The following is a 22785-nucleotide window of genomic DNA, read 5'->3' as shown; positions in this document are numbered from 1 at the left end:
TACAATTGGTACCCAGTAGTTAGATGAGGTTTTAATTCTTCTAACATTTTCTGGTTAACTATTGGCGTAACCCTGTCGGGACCATCCAAAGTTTGCATTTTAAATCGCATTTTCGGATGGTTCCCAGTGCAGGGCAATTGCCCAGAGGAAGTTTGTACTTCTGGGCAATTGCCATGCAAACCCTTGCCTGTGAAGTTCCGAGAGGGATTCCCCAATGCATCCTTGGGGTACCCCTCCAATCCCATGCTGGGGAGCTCGGAAGTTATGGTCCATGATGGCAACCTGAACGAAGAGCTCGAATTATACGCCCAATTGTGTGGAGACACCTGCCAGCTACTACAGGAAATCTCCAGCCAATCCGCCAGGAACAAATATGAGATGAGGAGTGTGCCCACATTCGCCATTGCTGTTAGCAAGGGTGGCCACAGCAGAGAACAAGTGATAGTACCATGAAGACCAGGTTTGAACAGCGGAAGCACTTTACCATCATCGACGATCTGCTGGCATACAACAAGTGGCTGGTCATTCCAGCCTCCCTTCAGCCAGAGATCAGTCCTGGATATTACCAAATACAGGGCACGGGCCCAATCCGCAATGTGGTGGCCAGGTGTTTCAAGGATGATTGAAGACATGATAGCGAACTGCCAGTTGTATGCGCTACACAAGCAGGACAAGAGGGAGCCCATTACATCCACACAATTCCCAACAAGGCTGTGAGAGCAGTTGGACATCGATGTATTCGTCTTCAATGGAAGATCCTTCCTCATTGTAGTGGACTCCTTCTCCTGATGCACTGAGGTGGAGAAATTGTACACCACAATCACAAAGGTGTTGTTGAGAGCATTGACGGAGATGTTTGCAAGCCATAGCCTCCTTGACCAGATAGTGTTGGATAACAATCCACAATTGCAAATGAATACTTCACCTAATTTGCCATCACTTGCAGCTTCCACTATCGTACCAGCTACCCAAGATGCCCACAGTCGAACGGTAGGGCAGAAAGAGGGGTCTGCACCATAAAAGCTCTCCTGAGGAAGAATGACGACATCCTAACAGCACTGTTAACCTAGAGGCCCACCCCACTACAATGTGGCTTAGTCCCATCTGAACTCCTGATGGTCAGAAAGCTCCTCATACAGCTCTCCATCCAGTCAAAGAAACTAATACCAGTGCTGGCAGCCAAAGATTACCAAAGCAGGACAGCGACCAGTCCTACAGGCAGAAGTAGGCTTTTGCCTACAACAAAAGGTACAGCACTAGAGACCTGCCACATTTACACAAGGACAACAGAGTCTGGGTTAAGCACCTTGATAGAGAGAGCGCTATTGTCCAGAGAGATGATGACCAACCACGGTCATGTTTTGTCAGTACTCCAGAAGGTATGGTGGGGAGGAACTGGAGGAGGCTTCACCTCATTCCTTGAGGTGATCCTCCTACTATACATTGAAGAGAAATTGAATAAGACGAACAAACACCAGAATGACCAAACCCAAAACAACCTGCTATTCATCAAGGTTTACCCAGTACAACAGAGTCTACCACTCCTCCAACTGTTGTAAAGACAAGATCTGGAAGAATTATAAAGCCTTCAGGCCACCTGAACCTGTAAACACTGAGACTTAAGGATGGCGGGGGAGAAGGAGTAGCAGGAGGAAAAGTTAATAAACACTGATTGTTCAACTATACAAGACTCAGAATCTCTTCGTGAGACCTACTGAGCTACACACAAGATCTCATAACAGTATCATAATTAGATACTTCCTTCCTCCCACCCCACCTTCCCTCGCAGCCATGTAATCTCCTGGGAGATGCAAAAAAATGAGATAAGAACCAAGGCCAATAAAAGTAAAAATACTCTGAAAATGTCCTTTTTGACCACCAGGAGAAAGTGTTAGCTATAAAGGCCTTTTTATAGACATTTGAACATGTGAAACAGGAGCAAAAGTAGCCCATTCGACCGCTCGAGCCTGCTCCATCATCAATAAGATCATGGCTGATCTGTTTGTGTTTCGATTTCCACATTCCCATCTAACCCCGATAACCTTTGATTCCCTTGCCTAACAAGAATCTATCTACCTCTACTTTAAAAATATTCAGTGACCCCACCTCCACCACCTTCTGAGGCAGAGAATTCCAAAGTCGCATAACCCTCTGAGAGAAAAAATTCCTCCTCATCTCTTTCCTAAAAGGGCGACCCCTAATTTTAAAACCTTGCCCCCTAGTTCTGGACTCACCCACAAGAGGAAATATCCTTTCCACATCCACCTTGTCAAGACCATTCAGGATCTTGTATACTTCAATCAAATCATCCCTCTTCTAAATTCCAGAGAAACAAACCATGTCTGTCCAACCTTTCCTCAGAAGACAACCCGCTCATTCCATATATCTAGCAAATCTAGCAAATCTGTTCTGAACCACCTCTAACTCATTTACATCCTTCGTTAAATAAGGAGACCAAAACTGCACACAGTATTCAAGATGTGATCTCACTGAAGCCCTGCATAACAGAAGCATAACGGTCCTTACTTTTATGTTCAATTCCTCTCATAGTAAAGGATAGCATTGCATTAGCCTTCTTGATTACATGCTGTACCTGCATACTAACTTTTTGTAACTCACGCATGGGAACACCTAGATCTCTCTGCACCTCGGAATTCTGCAGTCGCTCTCCATTTAAGTAATACTCTGCTTTTTAATTCTTCCTGCCAAAATGAACAACTTCACATTTTCCCAGCTATTTGAAGTGATATCTTCTGCAGTCAAGGGTTGTTGCAACTCTTCCTTGAAGGCATAGAGTCAGAACCCAACACAACAGCCTGTAATACATTCCAGAGGCTCACTACTTTCGGGGAAAAGGACAACCGATCTATTCCTATTTTCACATAGTTTAAATTTATATTCCCTGGTCCTCCCCAGTCTGTTAAACTGGAATAATATATCAATATTTTCACTAACCAGTGCTTTAATTATTTTATAAACCTCCAACAGGTCACCTTTAAGTCTATGCTGCTCTAATGCACCAAGGTTCTTGAACTTATCTGAGTACCTGAGGTTCTTTAAACTAGAAAATATTCTTGTTGCTTTCCTCCAGACCTTTTCCCCAGGCCAGTTATGAAGGAACCAATACAAGGCACAGCATTCCAGATGCAGTCTGCCTAGCAACCTGCATAACTTCAAGATGAAGTACTTTGATTTGCACTGAGTGGTTCTATGAATACAACATTACAGCCTGGATTTTCACAGTGCCAAAAGTCTTGGAGCCATTTAAAAATGATGGGTGGAACCCGATTCTGGAATTCCCAGCACCCCCAATTTTTGGGAGCATGGGATAAGCCATACTCTTGCACCTCCAACATGGCTGACTCCATTGGTGGGGTAGGCCCCACAGTTGTCGTGAGGTTGGGCCAGCTTCTCCATGACTTGTGGTTCATGAACCTCAGAGGATTTGTGAACCAAGGTAAATTCAAAAGGTCTTACCCTTGTCTCTTCCATACCCCCATACCCCCTCCATACCATATCATGTCCCCCACCCATCCCTATGGCCCCTTATAGCCCCCATGCAAGCTCATGGCCTTTCCATGCCTATTCAGCCAGTATATCCGTGTACAGAAGCAATGAACCCTAAAGTAACAATGGCATGTGTGAATCCGTTAGGGAAAAAAGCACCCATGCATATTTATTTGGAAAAAAACTGGTGTTCCTATATCACTAAAAAAGTGTCAATTAAAGACCATTTAAGTATCAATAACTTATGCTTTAAACACTTCCCACCTACTAATCTTGTGCAAATAAACACTGAGACATTGACAAAAGGGATCACAGAAAAATAACTTATAACCTTACAAAGATATGAATAATACAAAGTCAACAGTTCTCTCCAGCTGTGTAAACAAGACTTCTACAGACAATTCTTTTATAAATCTAGGCTCTCAGTCAAGCATGTAAAATGAGGCCATGAGTTAGCATGGAGGGTATAAGAAGCCATTTGGGGCAGGTGGCAGAGTATGAATTGGCAATGAGGGCATTGAGGTGGCACAGGGAGTGGGTCATGGGGGGTAATGAGGTGTGAGAGGTGAGGCCTAGAGGGCCTAAAATGCAACCAAACAACCGAGATGAAGTCCCAGAAAACCAAGGCAGTCCTTCCAACCAGCTTGCCTCACTGCTCGGTGCTCAGCCACCCTTGTGGCTGCCTCTGATCTGCTTCCATGGGCCACAGGCCCAACTCCATCTTGCAACCCCCACTCCCCCCCCCACCACCATGGCAAAGCTTGCGCCATTCAGGGCACTTTCTACCGAGGCAGTTGCGACAAGCTGGGAAATTTCCGACTTGAGCTATCCACCTTGGTAGTGAAAATCCGGCCCTACACCTCGGACAGCAGCTGGTCTCTTCTTCCTGCTCTGGGAATGTACAAGGTGGATTGCCATGAACAGAAAGCACTCCATGATGCAATTAATTAATATATAAATGTAACACAACTAGAGAGAACCAGATAGCCTCAATATGATGTGTTTCTCTGTGATCCTTGTATATGCTAAATAATTCAACAAGTGCTTCTGAAGTTAAAAAAAATGATAGGGTAATGTGCCTTTACTTTTTAAATTCTTATCTGGTTAATATCCTATATTAAATAGAGAATCCAAGCAGTAGCTATGAGAAATTCTGGCCAATCTCACTTAGATTTTCACATCTAATCAGTTAGAAGAATTTGAAGTGATTCAGAAGCAGGAGTCTAATTAAAGAATGGTTCAAATAATATCACCATCTGTAGGCAGGGAACTTAGAGTTTCAGGTCTGATTCTGTGTTCCCAATTGGTGTGGCATGTGCAGGGAGCGCATGGAGGAAAATATAATTACATATTATTTGTGAGCCCTTATTCCATTTTGAATTCTGTCTTTATTGGCAGTCTAGCTTTTGTTTGTCATGCCTATCAAATATGCTGTTGTTTACAGGAATAGATATTGATGCCTTATGATAGAGACAAAAGGGTGCAGCAATTCTGAATCTCCTATTGATTATCTGTGTTTGCCACACTCACTCTATGTTGAAATCAAGTGATATAAATCCCTACTCTAATACTTCCTCAGGAAGCCATGTTGAGGCAGTTTTGTGCACATTCTTTATGTCACAAGGAACTGTAACTGAATTCAACTGTGTTTTATATCAAGGTAGTGGTGTTAGATATCAGAGCTCTGCCAAAGAATTTGTTGTTAAGTATATAATGCAATGAGATGAATAAAATTGGAACCTATGAAGCATCTGAACACTCTTATGCAGATTCATATTTAATCACATTCATTTTTATTAAGCTGTCTTTGTCATTTCAAATGTTTCTCATCAATTTTCAGGGAAACAAACAGTTGTTGAACAACTATCCGGTCTATATCACTAGTAAGCAGTGGGATGAGGCTGTTAATTCGTCTAAAAAGGATGGCCGTCGACTTCTCCGTTACCTCATCAGATTTGTGTTTACAACAGATGAACTGAAGTATTCATGTGGACTGGGGAAAAGGAAACGATCGATGCCACTGGGAGAGCCAGGCCCTGAGCGACGTCCTCTTGATCCAGTCAAAGTCACCTGTCTCCGAGGTACAAATTAATGTTCGGTGTAGAAGGGCTGTATGTACATAGTTACAGGGTACACGTATAAACAAAGGCAGTATAGTTGACCCAATAGAGGTGGGTGGCCGTGAGTCAGTTGATTATAAGTCAAAAGGTTGTGGGTTCAAGTCCCATGCCAGAAACTTGAACACAAAAGGCAAGCTGATATTTCAGTGAAGTACTGAGGGAATGCTGCAATGCTGAATGTGCTGTCTTTCAGGTGAGATGTTAAACAAAGGCCCTGTCTGCCTTCTTAGGTGAACATAAAATATCCCATGACACCATATTAATGAAGAGCAGGAGAGTGCTGTCCAATATTTATCCTTCAACCAACACCACTGAAAAGACATTATCAAATTTTTCTTTTCTTTTTTTTATTCATTCACTGTTTGTGGACATTGCTGGCTAGGCCAGTATTTATTCCCCATGACTAATTGCTCTTGAGAAGGTGGTGCTGAACTGCCTTCTTGAATACAACTGAGTGGCTTACTAGGCCATTCCAGAGGGCAGTTAAGAGGCAATCACACTACCGACAGTCTGGAGTCACGTGTAGGGTAAACGTGGCAGGTTCCTTCCCTAAAGGACATTAGTGAACTCGATGAGCTTTCACAACAATCCAGTAGTTTCATGGTCGCCATTACTGATGCTTAACTATCCAAACTAAATGTAGGGCCTGGGATGCTACTCAGTCATAGGGCTGAATTCTCCCATTCCTGCGGTGACAGGTTTGGAGGCGGGGCCAGGGGCAAAGATAGAGAATCTCATGTCAGGGTGAGTCTACATGCAATCCCTCCTCCAAGCAATCTTCCTCAGACAGGGTTTGACCAGCGCTGGCTACCTGCACAGCAGCAGGGGCAGCACCTCAATTAGGTGCCCAATTGGGGATAAACTGGTGCCACCATCAAGATCGTCCTGGCAGCAGATGGTCTCCCCTCCCTCTGAGGCCGAAGCCCAGCAGGTGCCTGGAGGCATTGCCCCAGCAGTAGGGTGTCCACGTATGAGAGCGTGGGCCTTAAACTAAACATCTGCATGACAAAGGTCCTCTACCAACTCTACCACATCGCACTGCCTCCCACCCTGTTATCAAAATACACATTGAGGCCTTGGACCATGTGGACCACTTTCCATTCCTTGGGAGCCCACTGTCAACAAGGGTAGACATCGACAACAAGGTTCAACACTGCCTGCAGTGTGCCAGGGCCTGCTTCGGCCGCCAGAGGAAGAAAGCGTTTGAAGGCCAGGACCTCAAACACGGCACCAAGCTCATGGTCTACAGAGCAGTAGTGATACCCCTCCTCCTATATGGCTCAGGGATGTGGACTATGTATAGCAGGCACTTCAAAACTCTGGAGAAGTAACACCAGCGCTGCCTGCACAAGATCCTGTAAATCCATCAGCGGGATAGGTGCACCAACGTCAGTGTTCTCACTCAGGCCAACATCTCCAGCATTGAAGCATTGACCACGCTTGATCAGCTCCACTGGGCGGGCCACGTCGTCCGCATGCCTGACACAAGACTCCTGAAACAAGCGCTCTACTCAGAACGACACGACAAGCGAGCCCCAGGAAGGCAGAGGAAATGCTTCAAGGACACCCTCAAAGCCTCCTTGAAAAAGTGCAATATCCTCACCGACATCTGGGAATCCCTGGCCCAAGACTGCCCGAAGTGGAGGGAAAACACCCAGGAAGAAGTTGAACACCTCGAGTCGCATCGCGAAAGGCTAACTGAAGCCAAACGTCATCAGCGAAAGGAGCGCGTGGCAACCCGGGCACCCCACCCACCTCATCCACCTACCACCATCTGCCCGACCTGTGAAAGAGACTGTAGGTCACGCATTGGACTCTTCAGTCACCTGAGAACTCATTTTTAGTGTGGAAACAAGTCATTCTTGACCCCGAGGGGCATCCTAAGGAGGGGTGTCCAGTTCCTTCACTGTCGTTGAGTCAAGATCCTGGAACTCCCTTCCTAACAGCATTGTGGGTGTACCTATACCATATGGACAGCAGCGGTTCATGAAGGCAGCTCACCACCACCTCCTCAAGGGCAACTAGGTATGGGCAATAAAAATGCTGGCCTAGCCAGCGACGCCCACATCCCTTGAAAGAATCAAAAAAACCTCCGGGGTTTTGGTGGTGGGGACAGGTGTGTGGGATCTGCAGTGCTTCCTTCAATCTCCCCTACCGGACATGTGGATGTCAGAGGGTCACAGCTGCAGTCACAGGCTATCATGTGGAGGGGTTCCCTCTTCACAATAATGGCCTGGCAGCTGTGGTCACATTTATTTTTTCAAAATTTTATAATTCTTCAGGGGGGCCTCCATCTTGGGTTGCTGCCAACCGCACATCACTGCAGGGCCTCTTAATGGGCCTCCCAATTCCCTGGTCCACCCACTGTCTTTAATTAAATAGGCCTGTCAGAGATGGCTTCTTAAATGGCCACCTTCAGGAAGATCGCAACTGACAACCCGCCATGATCTCTTGTAGGTTCCTGTCTGAGAATTGAGGCTGCTATCAGGATCATGAAGCAACCAGGCAAATTCATCCCACACAGAGCAGGAATCTCAGTTCTTGATCTGCTGTAAATTAGCCAATTCAATTAAGCCAGTAGCTTGCAGTCATGTAAAGTCAGCATTCATATCCCTCAGTGCTGCGGACAGGAGTATCACAGGTAATGCTGCCTCTCCCATGAATGCTGCTGGAAAGGACTTGCAGAAACATTGTATAAGGACAGGATTATGCTCGGTTCTGATGCCACCTACAATAAATAGCCTGGCAATGCTCGCATGAGCTCACATATGAAGATCCACCATTGGGTACAGCACATGAGTGAAGTGTCTATTGCAGCACTGCATAAACAAGTACCACTGGAAAGTTAAAATAAGTGTACTAGCGAGGGGGCAACAGATTTCTTTAGAAACATAAATATTTCCTGTCTTTAATTAGCTTTAATTCTGTTAGGCAATCTTTGGCCTGGGAGGCTCCTTCAACTGAGTCCTGTTTTGTTGTTTCCTACAGCATTAAAGACAATGTCAAGCCTTTGAGTTGTACATTGGTTAAGTGTACAGCTGCTAATGGCATTCAGTGCATTTTACAACTCTAATTAAGCCTTAGCAGTTTTCTGTTCAATCTGGCCCATGTGTGTGACCTGTTGTGAGTCAGGATGGATAGACTTTGATTAAGCTTACTAAAGGTATAAAACAAAACAGAAAATGTCAGGCAGCATCTGTGAAGAGAACAGATAAGGTGAAGTTTTAGCTGTGGACCCTTCTTGAGAGTTGAAAGATATTACAGCATTTAAAAAGGAACTGAACTAAGGGAAGAGGGAAGAAAAATACTCACAGGACTACATTTCCCAGTCCTTCAGAGATGGGTTTGGAGGCGGGACTGGGAGCAAAAAGAGAGAATCTCATGTCAGGATTACTTCCCACAATGGTTCCTTCTCCAAGCAATCTTACCAGAAACAGGGTCTGACCAGCACCAGCTACCCACTCGGCAGCAATGGGTACCTGATTACCATCAATTAAGTGCCCACTTGGGGGTAGATTGTTGACACCGCTGGGATCTTCTCCGCAGTGGATGGGCCCATCACTGTGGTCGAAGCCCGGCAGGTGCTTGGAGATGGCCTCCTGGAGTCAGGCCAGGAGCTGGTGAGACCTGTTTTAATTCTCCAACTTCCCCATCCACACTGCACCCCCACCAACCCCGCTCTTCCTGCCAAGCTGCCCTGAAGCACTCTTTGTTTTACAGTTTTATAATTCTTCAGAGGACACCTCCATCCTGAGGTGCCCTCGCATTCTCCTATCTACATCTGCAGCACCCTTCTTGCCTGGTGGAGCTACCGGTTGCCTGGTCTGCCTGCTGTCCTTAATTGGATGGGTCTCCTAGAGGCGACATCTTAACTGGTTCCCAACCCGAACTGATGCCAATATCAGGGTCCCGACATGCTTGGCAAAATCCAGCCCATACATTCACCCACACATGAGCAAAGAAACAGAACGGCTTGTAAAACGTGCTTACTTTAAAAATCCAAGCAAGACTCTCTGTGGAGAATTTCTAACCATTAGCTAATTATAAACAAATGATCTGAAATTGGCCATGTTCTGTAAAATTACTATTGATTACTATACATTCACTTTTGTTTGGACTGAAAGTCAGTAAGACCGAATTAGGGGACACAGGAAAATTTACCAGAAAAGAGAGGGCTGATGAGGCAGCACAACACATTATTTATCTAATATTAGACCACATGCTTTGAACACTGACCCTCGATTACACTTTTAAAAATACACCCATGTTTGCTGCTATTCAGCATCAATAGGAATTCTGCTCAGCAAACTGCAGAGCTGAAGAATTGTGCAGAAGCACAGGTATCATTTTCAGTCACCGGACTAATATTAATCTCATTATATTTTTATTGTGCTTCAAAAATTTTGCAGCATCCTAGTCCTCAAAGGATTTATAAAATGTGAAGCATGCGACTTTCGACTATAGTACAGGTTATCCGATACAAAATCATTCTGAATGTTTCAGCACTGCAAGAAATAGACAATGGGCGGAATTTTCCGAGCCCGCTGGCAGTGGGCATGATAGGTGGTGGGCGTGGAAAATATGGTGTGACCTACTTCACAATGGTGTGAGGGCAAGTCGCAATCTTCTGCTCAGTCCGCCAACTGCGGGCTGTGTTTCCTGCCATCGGTCAGCAGGGAGCTAATTGTAATACATTGGCATATAATTAAAAGGCCACTCCGCCAGGCTTTCACAACTTGGTGGAGCAGACCATCGGGATGCTGAAGATGAGCTTCCGGTGTCTGGACCAGTCTGGTGGTGTCCTGCAATACAGCCCACAGAGGGTGTCACACATCGTCGTCGTCTGCTGCGCCCTTTACAACCTGGCGCTGCGACGGGGTGAGGAGCTGGCTGAGGAGGAGATGGAGGAGCTGCACGTCTCCTCCGATGAGGAGGACGCTGACGGGGATGAGGGTGAGGGGGTCCTTGGTGGTGATGACGAAGGGGATGAGGCTCTTGCACTGGCTAGACGAGGCAGGCACACTCGGGAGGCCCTTATAGCTGCCAGATTTGTGGAGGATGATGACGACCTGGAGTGAGGTGTCCCCATAGATCCTCACATCGCAGTTGTGAACATTTGACTCCAGTCTGGCTTATGGCAGTGCCAATACCCTCTGTGAGAATGTTCCTGTCATGGAGATGCAGTGGAGGCCCTCATAGTCACTCGATCGCAGGAGGATGATGACGACACGCAGTGAGGATGCTCCATAGGTCTTCACATGGCATCTGAGAATGTCTGACTCCTGTCTGGCTGAGGGCAGCTCACTTGCGCTCTGTGATCAGAGCCATCTCAGAGACGCAGCCATGAAATTTTAGGCGAGTTTATTGACAATAGTGAACATTATGTACAAGTGATTAACACCCGTGCCCAGGCTGTGTAACTAATTCTCCTTAACTGTCCTAACCTTGCTGCTACGTCTTGGTGCTCCCTGGACATCCAAAGCGGAGATGGAGGCAGCCTGTTGACTGTGACGCCCTGTCTGTGATGACTTTGGCGGGCGTCCTCTGGAGGGCCGAGACTTGGAGGGCCCCGGCCTGCTTTCGGGGTCCTGCTGTGAGGCAGTGGCATCCACCCCGGCCTGTGAAGCTGGATCTGCGCAGGTCACAGGAAGAGGGGAGTCAGATGGGCCGGTCACTCCCAGTGTCACCTTGGTGGATGGCCCCAGAGTGTGCGCCTGCTGATCCTCCTCCCTATGGGTGCCCGAAAACCCCTTGGCTGACTCCGTGAACGGAAGGGGTATCTGGAGTGAGATATAGATTTGCCCAGCACCCTTCTCACATACACACTGTTAGAGGCCAGCTATGGCATCAGTGATGGAGTTGAGCCCATGCAGCAGTGCTGGAGTGATTTCCTGGATGAATGTCTCCATGGCGGCCGCCATCCTGCCAGTGTTGAGCTCTGTGCGTTGCAATGCTGGCGCTATCATCTCAGCCTGAAGAAGGATGGACTCCTCCATCGTGCCTTGCAATCTGAGGAGTGCAGCGGACATCCCTTCCCGATGTTCCCGAGCTTGCCTTTGCAGCTCCAGCAACTGTGACATGACCGAGTCCAGAGGCTCATCATCTGACTTGGACTCAGCAATGTACTGGCCTCCAGCAATCTTCCAAGTGCCAGGGACCTGGGAAGTCCCTGCGCCCAATGCTGTGGATCAGAAAGTGCGATGTTCTCACCAGATTGTGGTCCCGAGGCTACTCTAAAGCTAGGTCCCACCAAGGTGTGTGTCTCTGCGCTGGTGGAGAGTGTGGGTGAGCGCTGTGACGGGACTTCAGAGAGGGTGCCTTCAGATTCCCCTTCAGAGGTTTCTTCGGGGCTTGCGTGGACTCCGTCTGCTGCCAGATGTGCCTGCGAAAGCAAAGAGAGATAATTTGTGCATTGCAGTGGCCTGTGAAAGAGGACATATCACGCACGGCATGGTTGTCTGATGGATGTTGCACTGCTGGATCCTCACTTGGTAGAGCAGCCGTCAGCATCATCGTCAGCACATGACTGGTCCCGGTCATCGCCAGCCAGCTGGATGGCTCTGTTTTCGAATTCTGTCAGAACTTTGAATTCCGGCATCCCTCCACCTGTCTGAGACCTTTCCTTCCTGCTGTGAGCCAGTTTGTCCTGCATGGTTAGAGATGGGGAGGCTGTATATGGATGCCTGCTGGGCCAGATGATAAGTATGCCTGGCCTGTGTGGGTGGTGAGTGGCCCCATGGACGAAATGAGGACAATGACGATGTGTGTGAGAGTGAATGGTGATGTCCTTTGCGCTGGCAGTGAGTGAGGGCCCTGTGGGTGTGTGATGGGTTTGTGAGTGTGTGAGTTGGGAGTGATGAAAAGAGTGACTTACTCTGGTGGAACGGAGGAGATCATTCATCCTTTTGCGGCAATGGGTGGCTGTCCTCTTCTGAAGGGCATTGGCATTGACCACTGCTGCCACCACCTCTCAAGCTGGGTTGGTGACATTGCTGCCCATCCTGCGGCCAGAGCGGGTGTAGAGCACATCCCGGTGGGCCACCACAGCGTCCAGCAGTCGCTCAAGGGACCTGTCGTTGAAGCGGGTACTGCAGTATTTTTGCTTTTGCTAGCCATGTCTCCCAGGCAGCGGTGGTGATCTGGTGGCGCTGAGCGCTTTGCTGGCGGCTGCCTTTTAAAGATGGCGGCTGGCGTGATGCAACAGCAGGGTAATGGCGAGCAGGCAAATGAGAGCCCTCCAGCCATGGAAATGGCATGTTTCGCGGGAGTGAATAAATAATGAGGCAGGTTTGGGAAGATATGGCATGAAAACCAGCCATTTTCATCGGCGGGTAAGACTCCAATTTACCCTCTCCCTACCATACTTAGTGCAATTCTGTGAAAATTCAGCCCAATGTCTTTGACCAGTAAAATGGAAAGCTTTTGCCTCCAGACATCATTAGCAGCCTGCAGGTGAAGTCTGTCAATCACAAGGGCAGTTTGGTCCCATCAAAGAGTCAACACTGAATGGGTTTTCTTGCTGTTGTTAACATCACCATGTATTAATCAAGTTGTTACTTCTGCAGCTTCTTCAAGAACATTGCTGCCATGCAGAAACACAAAGATTTCGCCATATTTATATGCAGAGTAGTAGATAATGATATCATTGACATCACAACTATTTTGTAACAACAGTCACAAGTTAATTTTTTAATTGATCTTTCAACTTCCCTACCTCACTTGTGTACATTGGTTCATGCTGGAACAAGTCTCAGTGGCGCTGACTGCCAACAGTATTTCACCCAGATGGGCCTACTTTGTGTGAGAGTCTAGGCACTGGTGCTGTTTGACTGTGCTAGTCAGCAGAGCCAACCCAAGCACCTTACCCAGTGCCTGCACATACTTCCCAGCAAAGGTACTGAATGATAGTCATAAATGGTAAGGCTAGCAGGTTTTGTCCCCCTCTGTAACCCGCGGAGCATTGAAGGCAATTGTAGCACCCCTAAAATAGCTCACCTGCCCGTGAAACAAGATTTTGCTACCTGAGTAACTCACAGCTTCAAATTTGCATCTGACAGTTGATTTAACCATTCTTCATTCATCAGATTTAACCAGAATCCATAGTGTCTTTCCAGTCATTACACTCAGGATTTCTTTTGTAAAAGAGCACCATTGAAGCAGCTAAGCGTCTTCTTTTTTTTATTTTTAAAAAATATACTTTATTCATAAAATATCTGGAAGAACATTACAAAACATTTCTAAATCGCCATCACATAAAGTACAATCAGATTCAACTTTTACACATGGATCACGAGGTGCTTCAATACAATCAATAAATATTACAGTCATTTCAATATGGTCATTACAGGCAGTCAGACAGTACAATGGTATTGGAGTTATCAACATACATCATGTTGCACTCTGAGGTGCTTCAATACAATTATAATACAACTATTATTCAATGCATACATTCATTGTGAGCCATACAGCCCGAGAGGTCTATACAATTTCCAGCCCCTCGGTGCACTATGGCAGAAAGGTCTTAGACAGCGACCTTTCCCCATTGCGCCTTTGCGGCAGCTGCCCCAAGCTTTAGTGCATCTTCTTGCGCTTCTTTGAGTAGCAGTAGCTTGCCTGTATAAAGTAAAAACTCCAAATTTAATTTTCACCAAGGAAAGCCATCAGCACATCAAGCTCTGTGTCTCTAAACTTGCCACACAGAATACAAACATCACCTCAGTAACTTTTCCCCAAGTTTATGGAGTCACTGTTTTGATTGAGCATTATTGTTGAAATAAAGAGCAAGCACACACATTTTAACTTAAAAATATATACTTTTGACATAAGCATCCATCAGCTTATTTTCCCACAAATTTGGATACCTATTTTATATGTAGATAAAGCCAACTAAAAGAAAGAAGACAGGTCATTTCACTTCATGTCGAAAACTATATTTTTTTGTTTGTTTGTTAGGACAGGAGAAGGTCATTTTGGGAAGAAGTTATGCATCTGTTTGCCTTTCATACTGCTTTCACCCGCCACCTCTTCTTTATTAATGTCTCTGCTGTGTCTGCCTCCTAAAGCATTAAACTCTGTCTGGGAACCTTTACTTAACATCCTGACTTAGTGGGACCATCAGATTTTTTTTAATGTTCACCTACTGACTTAAGACTTATGTTATAATAAATAGCACCAGCTCAAATGCTTTTCTCCAGAGTAATTGTTTCAGGTTGTCTTGTATCCAATCTTTGTGTTTAAATCTAGTGGCTGTTGCCAGTAGCATTTTATGCAGAACTCAAACTCCCATCTATTTTTCCTTCATTCTGCTATACTATCTTGATAACCTTTGATTTGCTGTGAAGGTCTATTGCATGCACTCACTATAAAACTGAAACCTATACACTAAAACCAAAGTACCTTTAATATAATACAGCACAGTGTTGTGGAGAGCATGCATTTATTGTGTTACCAAGGTGTTACCTTAATTATTTCCTCCTGTTGAACCTCTGAATATGATCCCTGTCAGATTCCAGGATCTCTCATTATGCCTATACTTGCTCTGCCAGTAGCCTGCAGCTAGACCTCACAACTGCCCACCACCCAGCTGCGTCCCCGGGCCACAGTTCCCCTGTTCCTGTTCACAATAAATTTAACTGAGGCACAATCATTTTTGTTATAAAAGGTTTCTGTAGGTGGGGCCAGGGTGCAGCAACACTTTTTATTTTCAGAAAAATCAAAATCTTCGGTAACATTCCTTAAGGCAAAGAAAGAAGCTAGATTTATATAGTGCCTTTGCTCTGAAGCACTTCACAATCAATGAATAACTTCTGAAGTTCGGTCACTGATGTCTTGTAGGCAAGTGTGGCAGGCAGTGTGTATGGTATGGATCCACACAGCGAATGAAATGATCAAACAACTAACCTGTGTTTTTTGATGTTGTTAGAATGAAGAATTTTGTCTAGGATCTCAGGAGAATGCTTAACCCTTCTTGATGATTCCCGATTTTGAAATTCTCATCTTTGTTTTCAAATCCCTCCATGACTTTGCCTTCCCTATGTTTGTAACCTCCCGCAGCCCAAAAACTCTTCGAGATATCTGCATTCTTCTAATTCTGGCCTCTTGTACATCCCAATTTTAACTTCTCCACCACTGGTGGCCAGTCTCCGAGGTTTGGAAAACTGTCCCTAAACCTCTCCGCCTCTACCTCACTTTCCTCCATTAAGACACTCCTTTATGCCCACCACTTAGATCAAGCTTTTGGTCATCTGACCTTATATCTCCTTATGTGGCTCGGTGTCACACTTTGTTTTATAATACTTCTGTGAAGCACTTGGGACATTTCATTACATTAAAGGTGCCACATAAATATAAGCTGTTGTTGTTAAAAAAGGCCCAGGAGATACTTTATGTAGCCCCCTGTGCATTCACACAGGAAATGAGGGATAGAGAAAGAAAGATTTACAGGACAAAGACCAGAGAGTAATGAATTATTTCATTATTTCACATGAGGCCAGAGACCAAAATCAAAATCCAATGGCATATCCCTTCACAGAGGTCAGCAGGTTGAAGGCTGATGCTGGATAATTAACTTTTCTGGTTTCCACAATGGGATAGGCACATAGAGGTGAGTTACTCTTGTGGGCAATGATATAGAAGTTCAGAAATTCCAGTAGATGGAGGTCAGGCATTCAAATCTGGACCAGGCTCTCATTCTGAGCTACTGCTTGCTAGATGGAAAATGCGGACTGAGCTTTGTAACTTCACAAGGCAATTTTACAAGTTCTTCCAGCTACGGGGGGTGGGGGGGAGGTGGGGGGGGTGGTGGGAGTCATGTCACATAACTCCCAACTCTTCACTTTGCCTTTGACAAAGGGCATATATTCATATGTCTGGGTTCCTGAGATTGTTAATGTTACAATCATTATAATCACAAAGGAAGGTTGCAGGGCTCTTTGTCATAGTAGACTAGTAGATTCCAGTGGCCAGGCCTGGTTTACGAAATATAGATGGTGTTTATCTCAATCCCTTTGAATTTGATCTCTATGGGGTCATTAGTATCTCTCCAGAGATAATGATGCACAAATTTCTTCAATACTGCTAGATTAGCTCCTATTGTTCGAAGGTCACAGCCAGGCATGGCTTCAGTCATTTTTAAAAGGTCATTGTCCAGTTTTAAAATTTTAGTAAGTAGCCACAAGGATATATATGCATTTCATAAAAATATAAAGTGAGGTCTAAGCTTCGTTACAATATTTATGCTGCAGACATTATGATGAAATATAGGGACTGATTTTATAGTTGAGACATATTGTCCTGGCAGTTAATATTCAAAGCTCTTATAAATTAAAAGACTCTAACTTGACATTTTCACTAATTTGCAAAATTTCTTTGCAATTTTATTGGTTTCCTTAATCGCTTTGTGCCGCTTACAGAGTTCATTCGGATGCATTGCACCTCCAATCCAGATTGGTGGATGCCTTCAGAAGAACAAATTAACAAAGTGTTCAGTGATGCTGTTGGGCATGCTCGCCAAGGACGTGCTGTGGGAACTTTCCTTGGTGGCAACGGTGGCTCCTATTATGAAGGCTTTGACCATCAAATGTCACAAGACGAAATGTTTAACAAGGGCTGCCATGAAGGCTCTGGAGACTAAGGAACAACAGTGTCCATATATAACTGCCACATTGGTGTAAAAAATGAATGTATATTAATCTATGGTTGTATTGGTGTTGACACCAACTAGCTATGATGCAAATCAATTTTAAATTAGAACATTTAATTAAAATAACATTTCCTGCAGAAGATATACCAAAAGTGACCTCAGAGGTTAACCTGCTGTGACTGTGATTAATTTGGTTAATATCCATTTTCCTGAACACCTGAAGTGCTATTCCAGGCCTGGAACTGAGGAATTTATATTTAATCTGTCCAAAATAAAACAAAGTAATATTATGTTCACAAGGTTCAACCCAGGTAAGGCAAAAACAACCTTTGAATTAAAATTACCTATTTTTCCAGAAGGACTAAAATCAATCCTATAAAAACATAAAAGTAAACATGATTATAGTGCAGAGCCTAACCCTGAGCACCTGGGCTTTAGTCAACTCATAGAAATATAGAAAAACTCTGCAATTATAATCTGGGGCTGTCCTTTTACCTGTTGCAATTGAATTGTATTACTGACCATATCTAAAGAGATGTCAAAACAGGAGTTCAGCCCGTAATCTCAAAGATACCTTAGATATGTAATAATATAGGTTACTGAATGGAGAAATGTATCCTATTTACTATTCTATGAATTCAATCCTCACCACAGTTTCAGTTACAAACTGTATTGTGTAGCAGTTAACTGGTAGCACTTCAGAAATGTAGCACTCTTGTCAAGGGAATCAAGAAGAAATGTCATTGTCTTCTGTTTGTTGTTTGGATTGATGGAAAGAAACTGAGGGCAGGTAAGTGCCATTCCCTACAAAAAGAGGTGAGTATGGTGGCCATTACCAAGGAGAAGGTGCTAAGAAAACTGAAAGGTCTGAAGGTGGATAAATCACCTGGGCCAGATGGATTACACCCCAGAGTTCTGAAGGAGATAGCTGAAGAGATAGTGGAGGCGTCAGTGGTGATCTTTCAGGAATCACTGGAGTCATGGAGGGTCCCAGAGGACTGGAAAATCGCTAATGTAACCCCCCTGTTTAAGAAGGGAGTGAGGCAAAAGACGGGAAATTACAGGCCAATTAGCCTGACCTCGCTCGTTGGTAAGATTTTAGAGTCCATTATTAAGGATGAGATTTCAGAATACTTGGAAGTGCATAGTAAAATCGGGCAAAGTCAGCATGGTTTCATCAAGGGGAGGTCATGCCTGACAAATCTGTTAGAATTCTTTGAGGAGGTAACGAGTAGGTTAGACAAAGGAGAGCCAATGGATGTTATCTACTTGGACTTCTAGAAGGCCTTTGACAAGGTGCCGCACAGGAGGCTGCTCAGTAAGATAAGAGCCCATGGTGTTAGAGGCAAGGTACTAGCATGGATAGAAGATTGGCTGTCTGGCAGGAGGCAGAGAGTGGGGATAAGGGGGTCCTTTTCTCAGGATGGCGGCCGGTGACTAGTGGAGTTCCGCAGGGGTCAGTGTTGGGACCACAACTTTTCACTTTATACATTAATGATCTAGATGAAGGAACTGAGGGCATTCTGGCTAAGTTTGCAGATGATACAAAGATAGGCGGAGGGACAGGTAGTATTGAGGAGGCAGGGAGGCTGCAGAAGGATTTGAAAAGGTTAGGAGAAAGGGCAAAGAAGTGGCAGATGGAATACAAGGTGGGGAAGTGTGAGGTCAAGCACTTTGGTAGGAAGAATAGAGGCATAGACTATTTTCTAAATGGGGAGAGAATTCAGAAATCTGGAGTGCAAAGGGACTTGGGAGTCCTAGTCCAGAATTCTCTTAAGGTTAACTTGCAGGTTGAGTCAGTAGTTAGGAAGGCAAATGCAATGTTGGCATTTATTTCGAGAGGACTAGAATATAAAAGCAGGGACGTACTGCTGAGGCTTTGTAAGGCTCTGGTCAGACCACATTTAGAATATTAGAGCAATTTTGGGCCCCGTATCTCAGGAAGGATGTGCTGGCCCTGGAGAGGGTCCAGAGGAGGTTCACGAGAATGATTCCAGGAATGAAAGGCTTAACATATGAGGAACGTTTGAGGACTCTGGGTCTATACTCGATGGAGTTTAGAAGGATGAGGGGGGATCTGATTGAAACTTACAGAATACTGAAAGGCCTGGAAAGAATGGACGTGGGGAAGATGTTTCCATTAGTAGGAGAGACTAGGACCCGAGGGCACAGCCTCAGAGGAAAGAGAAGACCTTTTAGAACAGAGATGAGGAGAAACTTCTTTAGCCAGAGAGTGGTGAATCTATGGAATTCATTGCCACAGAAGGCTGTGGAGGCCAGGTCATTGAGTGTATTTAAGACCGAGATAGATAGGTTCTTGATTGGTAAGGGGATCAAAGGTTACGGGGAGAAGGCGGGAGAATGGGGTTGAGAAACTTATCAGCCATGATTGAATGGCGGAGCAGACTCGACGGGCCGATTGGCCTAATTTCTGCTCCTATGTCTTATGGTCTTATAAAAGTGCTGATCTGCCAAGTATTGCAGACACAGGCCACGGTTATATTGCACTTTGTTTGAATACCTTCTGTCCACGTATACAAGTGCATTAATGATGAATGTTGTAGTATTTGTATCACTTGTATTAAAAGTAATTTTATCAAGGAAACGAATTTTAAAGGTAGATAGTAATATTTTATCCCATGGGAGATGTTTCTTATATACTTACAGATTGACTACTATAGTGGCAAATTACCCCCATACTGCGTCTATAAAGTCCGTTTCACTTGCTGATTAGTATGACTTTAAAAATGTCCTGCAATCATCAGTAAACTTTAATAAACTGCTAGCTCATAAAATTTAGCATATATAAATAAAGCTTAAAGCAATTGGCCAGGGACTAAGAGGGTGTGGCATTCTGGCTAGAATAATTTATAGTTTAAAATGAAAAAGTAAGAAAATAAAGAAAATGTTGTGAAGATCAGAAATGTTTTCACAGATGCTTTTCACAATGACAATCAACAAAGTATACCATCTGATATATATATATATATTTATATATTTATATATATATAATATCTATATAATATATATCTGTGTGTATGTTCAACCCATGTAAGGCAACATTTAAAAGCTTGGTGATCTTTTTATCAGGAAATGTACTTTTTCTAGCATGATATTATTTTTCTGTAGAGAGAACACAATGAAAATCTTTTTGATGGGTGGTAAATACATCTGTTTGATTAAAGACACAGCACTTTTAGAGGTTTGCTGATAGTTATGACACAATGAGAAACAGAAGGACAGAGAATTCTGGAAATCTGTAATAAAAACAGAAAACTGAACAAGTACATTATGCTCATCTGTATGCGAAGGTGAAAGAAAGGTCTAGGACTGCCCAAAACTTACCAAGCAGGTAAAGGTTGAGTTCAATTCTAAGAAGTGTTTTCACAAAGAGGCAGCTACTTGATTTAATAGTCTACTAATGCACTGTGAAATTCTGGAAAGTGGTGTAAAGTGTTTCACACTATAAGATAATTTCAAATCCATCATGGCCTATGGGTCGTCTTATAGTGTACAACAAGATGGCAGCTACAGATCAACGGTAGCACTAGTGCTTTTGAGTTGGAAGGTTGTGGGCTCAAGTCCAGTGACTTGAGCACAAAACCTAGTTTGACACATTGGTGCAGTATTGATAGAGTGCTGCACTGTTAAGAGATGCTATTTTTCAAATGTTGAACTGAGGCCCCATCTGCCTTCTCAGGAATATAAAAGATCCCATGGCACTATTTTGAAGAAGAGCAGGGTAGTTCTCCCCAGAGTTCTGTCCAACAATTATCATTCATCTAACATCACTAAGTGAGGTTATTTGGTATTGATGTCGTTGTTGTTTCTGGGACCTTGTGTGTAAATTTACTGCAGTGTTTCCTACATTATACCAGTGACGGCATTGCAAAAGGACTTAACATTTGCTGTAAGGTGCTTTGGTACATCCTAAGGTTGTGAAAGGCGCTATCTAAATGTAAGTCTTTCTTTCTCCCTGACCTTCATTGCAGATGACTTATGTATGAGCAAAAAGATATTACTCCAGCTTTCTATTTTAAATTCATTTGCTGTATCTGAAAGTAGTCAACATGTTTCCTTTGTGTTGTGGTCAGTTGCACAGAAATTTCTTCAGTCTGGCCGTGCCAGTTCTGTGGAGTAAATCATAAATAAAAACAGTACCACTGTAGTGTTAGTGGCAATATCTGAAATTACTTAGAGTGTTCCTACAATAGACTCATTAAAAAAATATCTCCAGGGGCGGTCTTTCAGCCATTGATAATGAGTGGATAGAAAGATCCGTTCATTTGGAGGTAATTTTATTTCTCCCATGAATGCTTTGTTTGCCTTTCTTTTCTCTCAATTCTGAAGCCCATTAAGGTGCTGTTCCCTGGGCACTGGCAGTGGATTTTCCAAGATGGCAATCATTCTGTGTGAACTTTGGGTTGAATTTTCCCAGCCTGTGATGATGGACTTGGATGAGGAGAAGGGCTGGGGAAATAGAGGGGAGCAGTGCTGGGATTGCCCCCATCTCCCCCACACATTTCCACTGGAAATTTACCACTGAGGCGTTAACCTTGATTGGCTCCCTGCACAATGGAGGCAGGCGTGATTATACGGGCGTGCTAACATTTTGTCACCAGCTCTCTGCCATGTGCGGAGGCCAGCATCGTCATGGAGACGGCCTCCCTGTGGCAGGTCAGCGGGGGGGAATGGGCCACTGGAGCTTGCGACTCCATGCTTCAATGATGGAGGCTGCCAGCAGGCAAGCCTGCAGCTGTGGCCCAAACAATGCACATGGAGAGGATTACTCTCCTCTTTGAAGGGTCCAACAGCTTTGCCCCTAATAATTTTAACTTAAAATACACGCCTCTCAGGTCATCTATGTTGAGGCATCCTTGCAGCTCCCAACCTTCCTCAGCAGCGCCCATCTCTCCCAGTGAGGCTCCAGGAATTGCCAGTCCTCTGATTGGGCCAGCAGCATTGAGAGCAGGTACCCTGTCCTTAATAGGGCAATGCTGCCACTCAGTGTGGGCTTGGCATCCCCATTTTGACCAAGCACCAGTGTCCAGGAGCCTGTGGGAATTTCAGGCCCTTTGACTGAGTTTTTGAATAGTGGGAATTGGTAGGCTATTTGGTTATAATTTCAGTCAAGCCTGACAATCACCTAATACACTTTCAGCTGGGGTTCTTGTACAGTAATTATGGCTGGGAAACCCTGGTCAATTCTGTCTTCATCCTAGTCCAAGGTAACCAATGCAAACTGTAGTACTTCCATTGAAATCCCAACAGAGATCAACTAATTCAACACAGACCAAGCATTGAAGCCAGACTTCAGTATATCATGCAGTGTGTACAAACATCAAAGTAGATTCACTGATAGCAAGTTTTCAGATGGGACTCTCACTCAAAGGAGGCAAAGGTCAGAGAATTGGAGCAACAGTGACTGACTCACAGTGACTATTTGATTGGGGCCCCCTGCTGGGAACATGGAATCAGTGAATTTACTCTAAAAAGTAAAATCACAAAGACAATGTT

At 44.5% G+C, this 22785-nt stretch overlaps 1 protein-coding gene and 1 long non-coding RNA gene across 2 annotated transcripts in view; both read left to right on the top strand.

Moving 5' to 3' along the window:
* The window catches only part of bend4 (BEN domain containing 4), a 36093-nt gene extending 17930 nt beyond the window's left edge, over nt 1–18163 (top strand). The window contains exons 4-5 of the mRNA XM_078554569.1: nt 5348–5588; nt 17039–18163. Coding sequence (XP_078410695.1) covers nt 5348–5588; nt 17039–17259 — 462 coding nt within the window. The 3' untranslated portion in view covers nt 17260–18163. The remainder of the gene's footprint in view (nt 1–5347; nt 5589–17038) is intronic.
* Nucleotides 1–22785, top strand: part of LOC144683762 (uncharacterized) — a 1025508-nt gene that overhangs the window by 653629 nt on the left and 349094 nt on the right. The gene's annotated exons all lie outside the window — the stretch shown is intronic.

Source organism: Cetorhinus maximus, chromosome 1 (assembly GCF_964194155.1).
Source record: "Cetorhinus maximus chromosome 1, sCetMax3.hap1.1, whole genome shotgun sequence".
Classification (NCBI taxonomy): Eukaryota; Metazoa; Chordata; class Chondrichthyes; order Lamniformes; family Cetorhinidae; genus Cetorhinus; species Cetorhinus maximus.
Note: the sequence above shows the minus strand (reverse complement) of the source record. Positions and strands in the feature narration are given on the sequence as shown.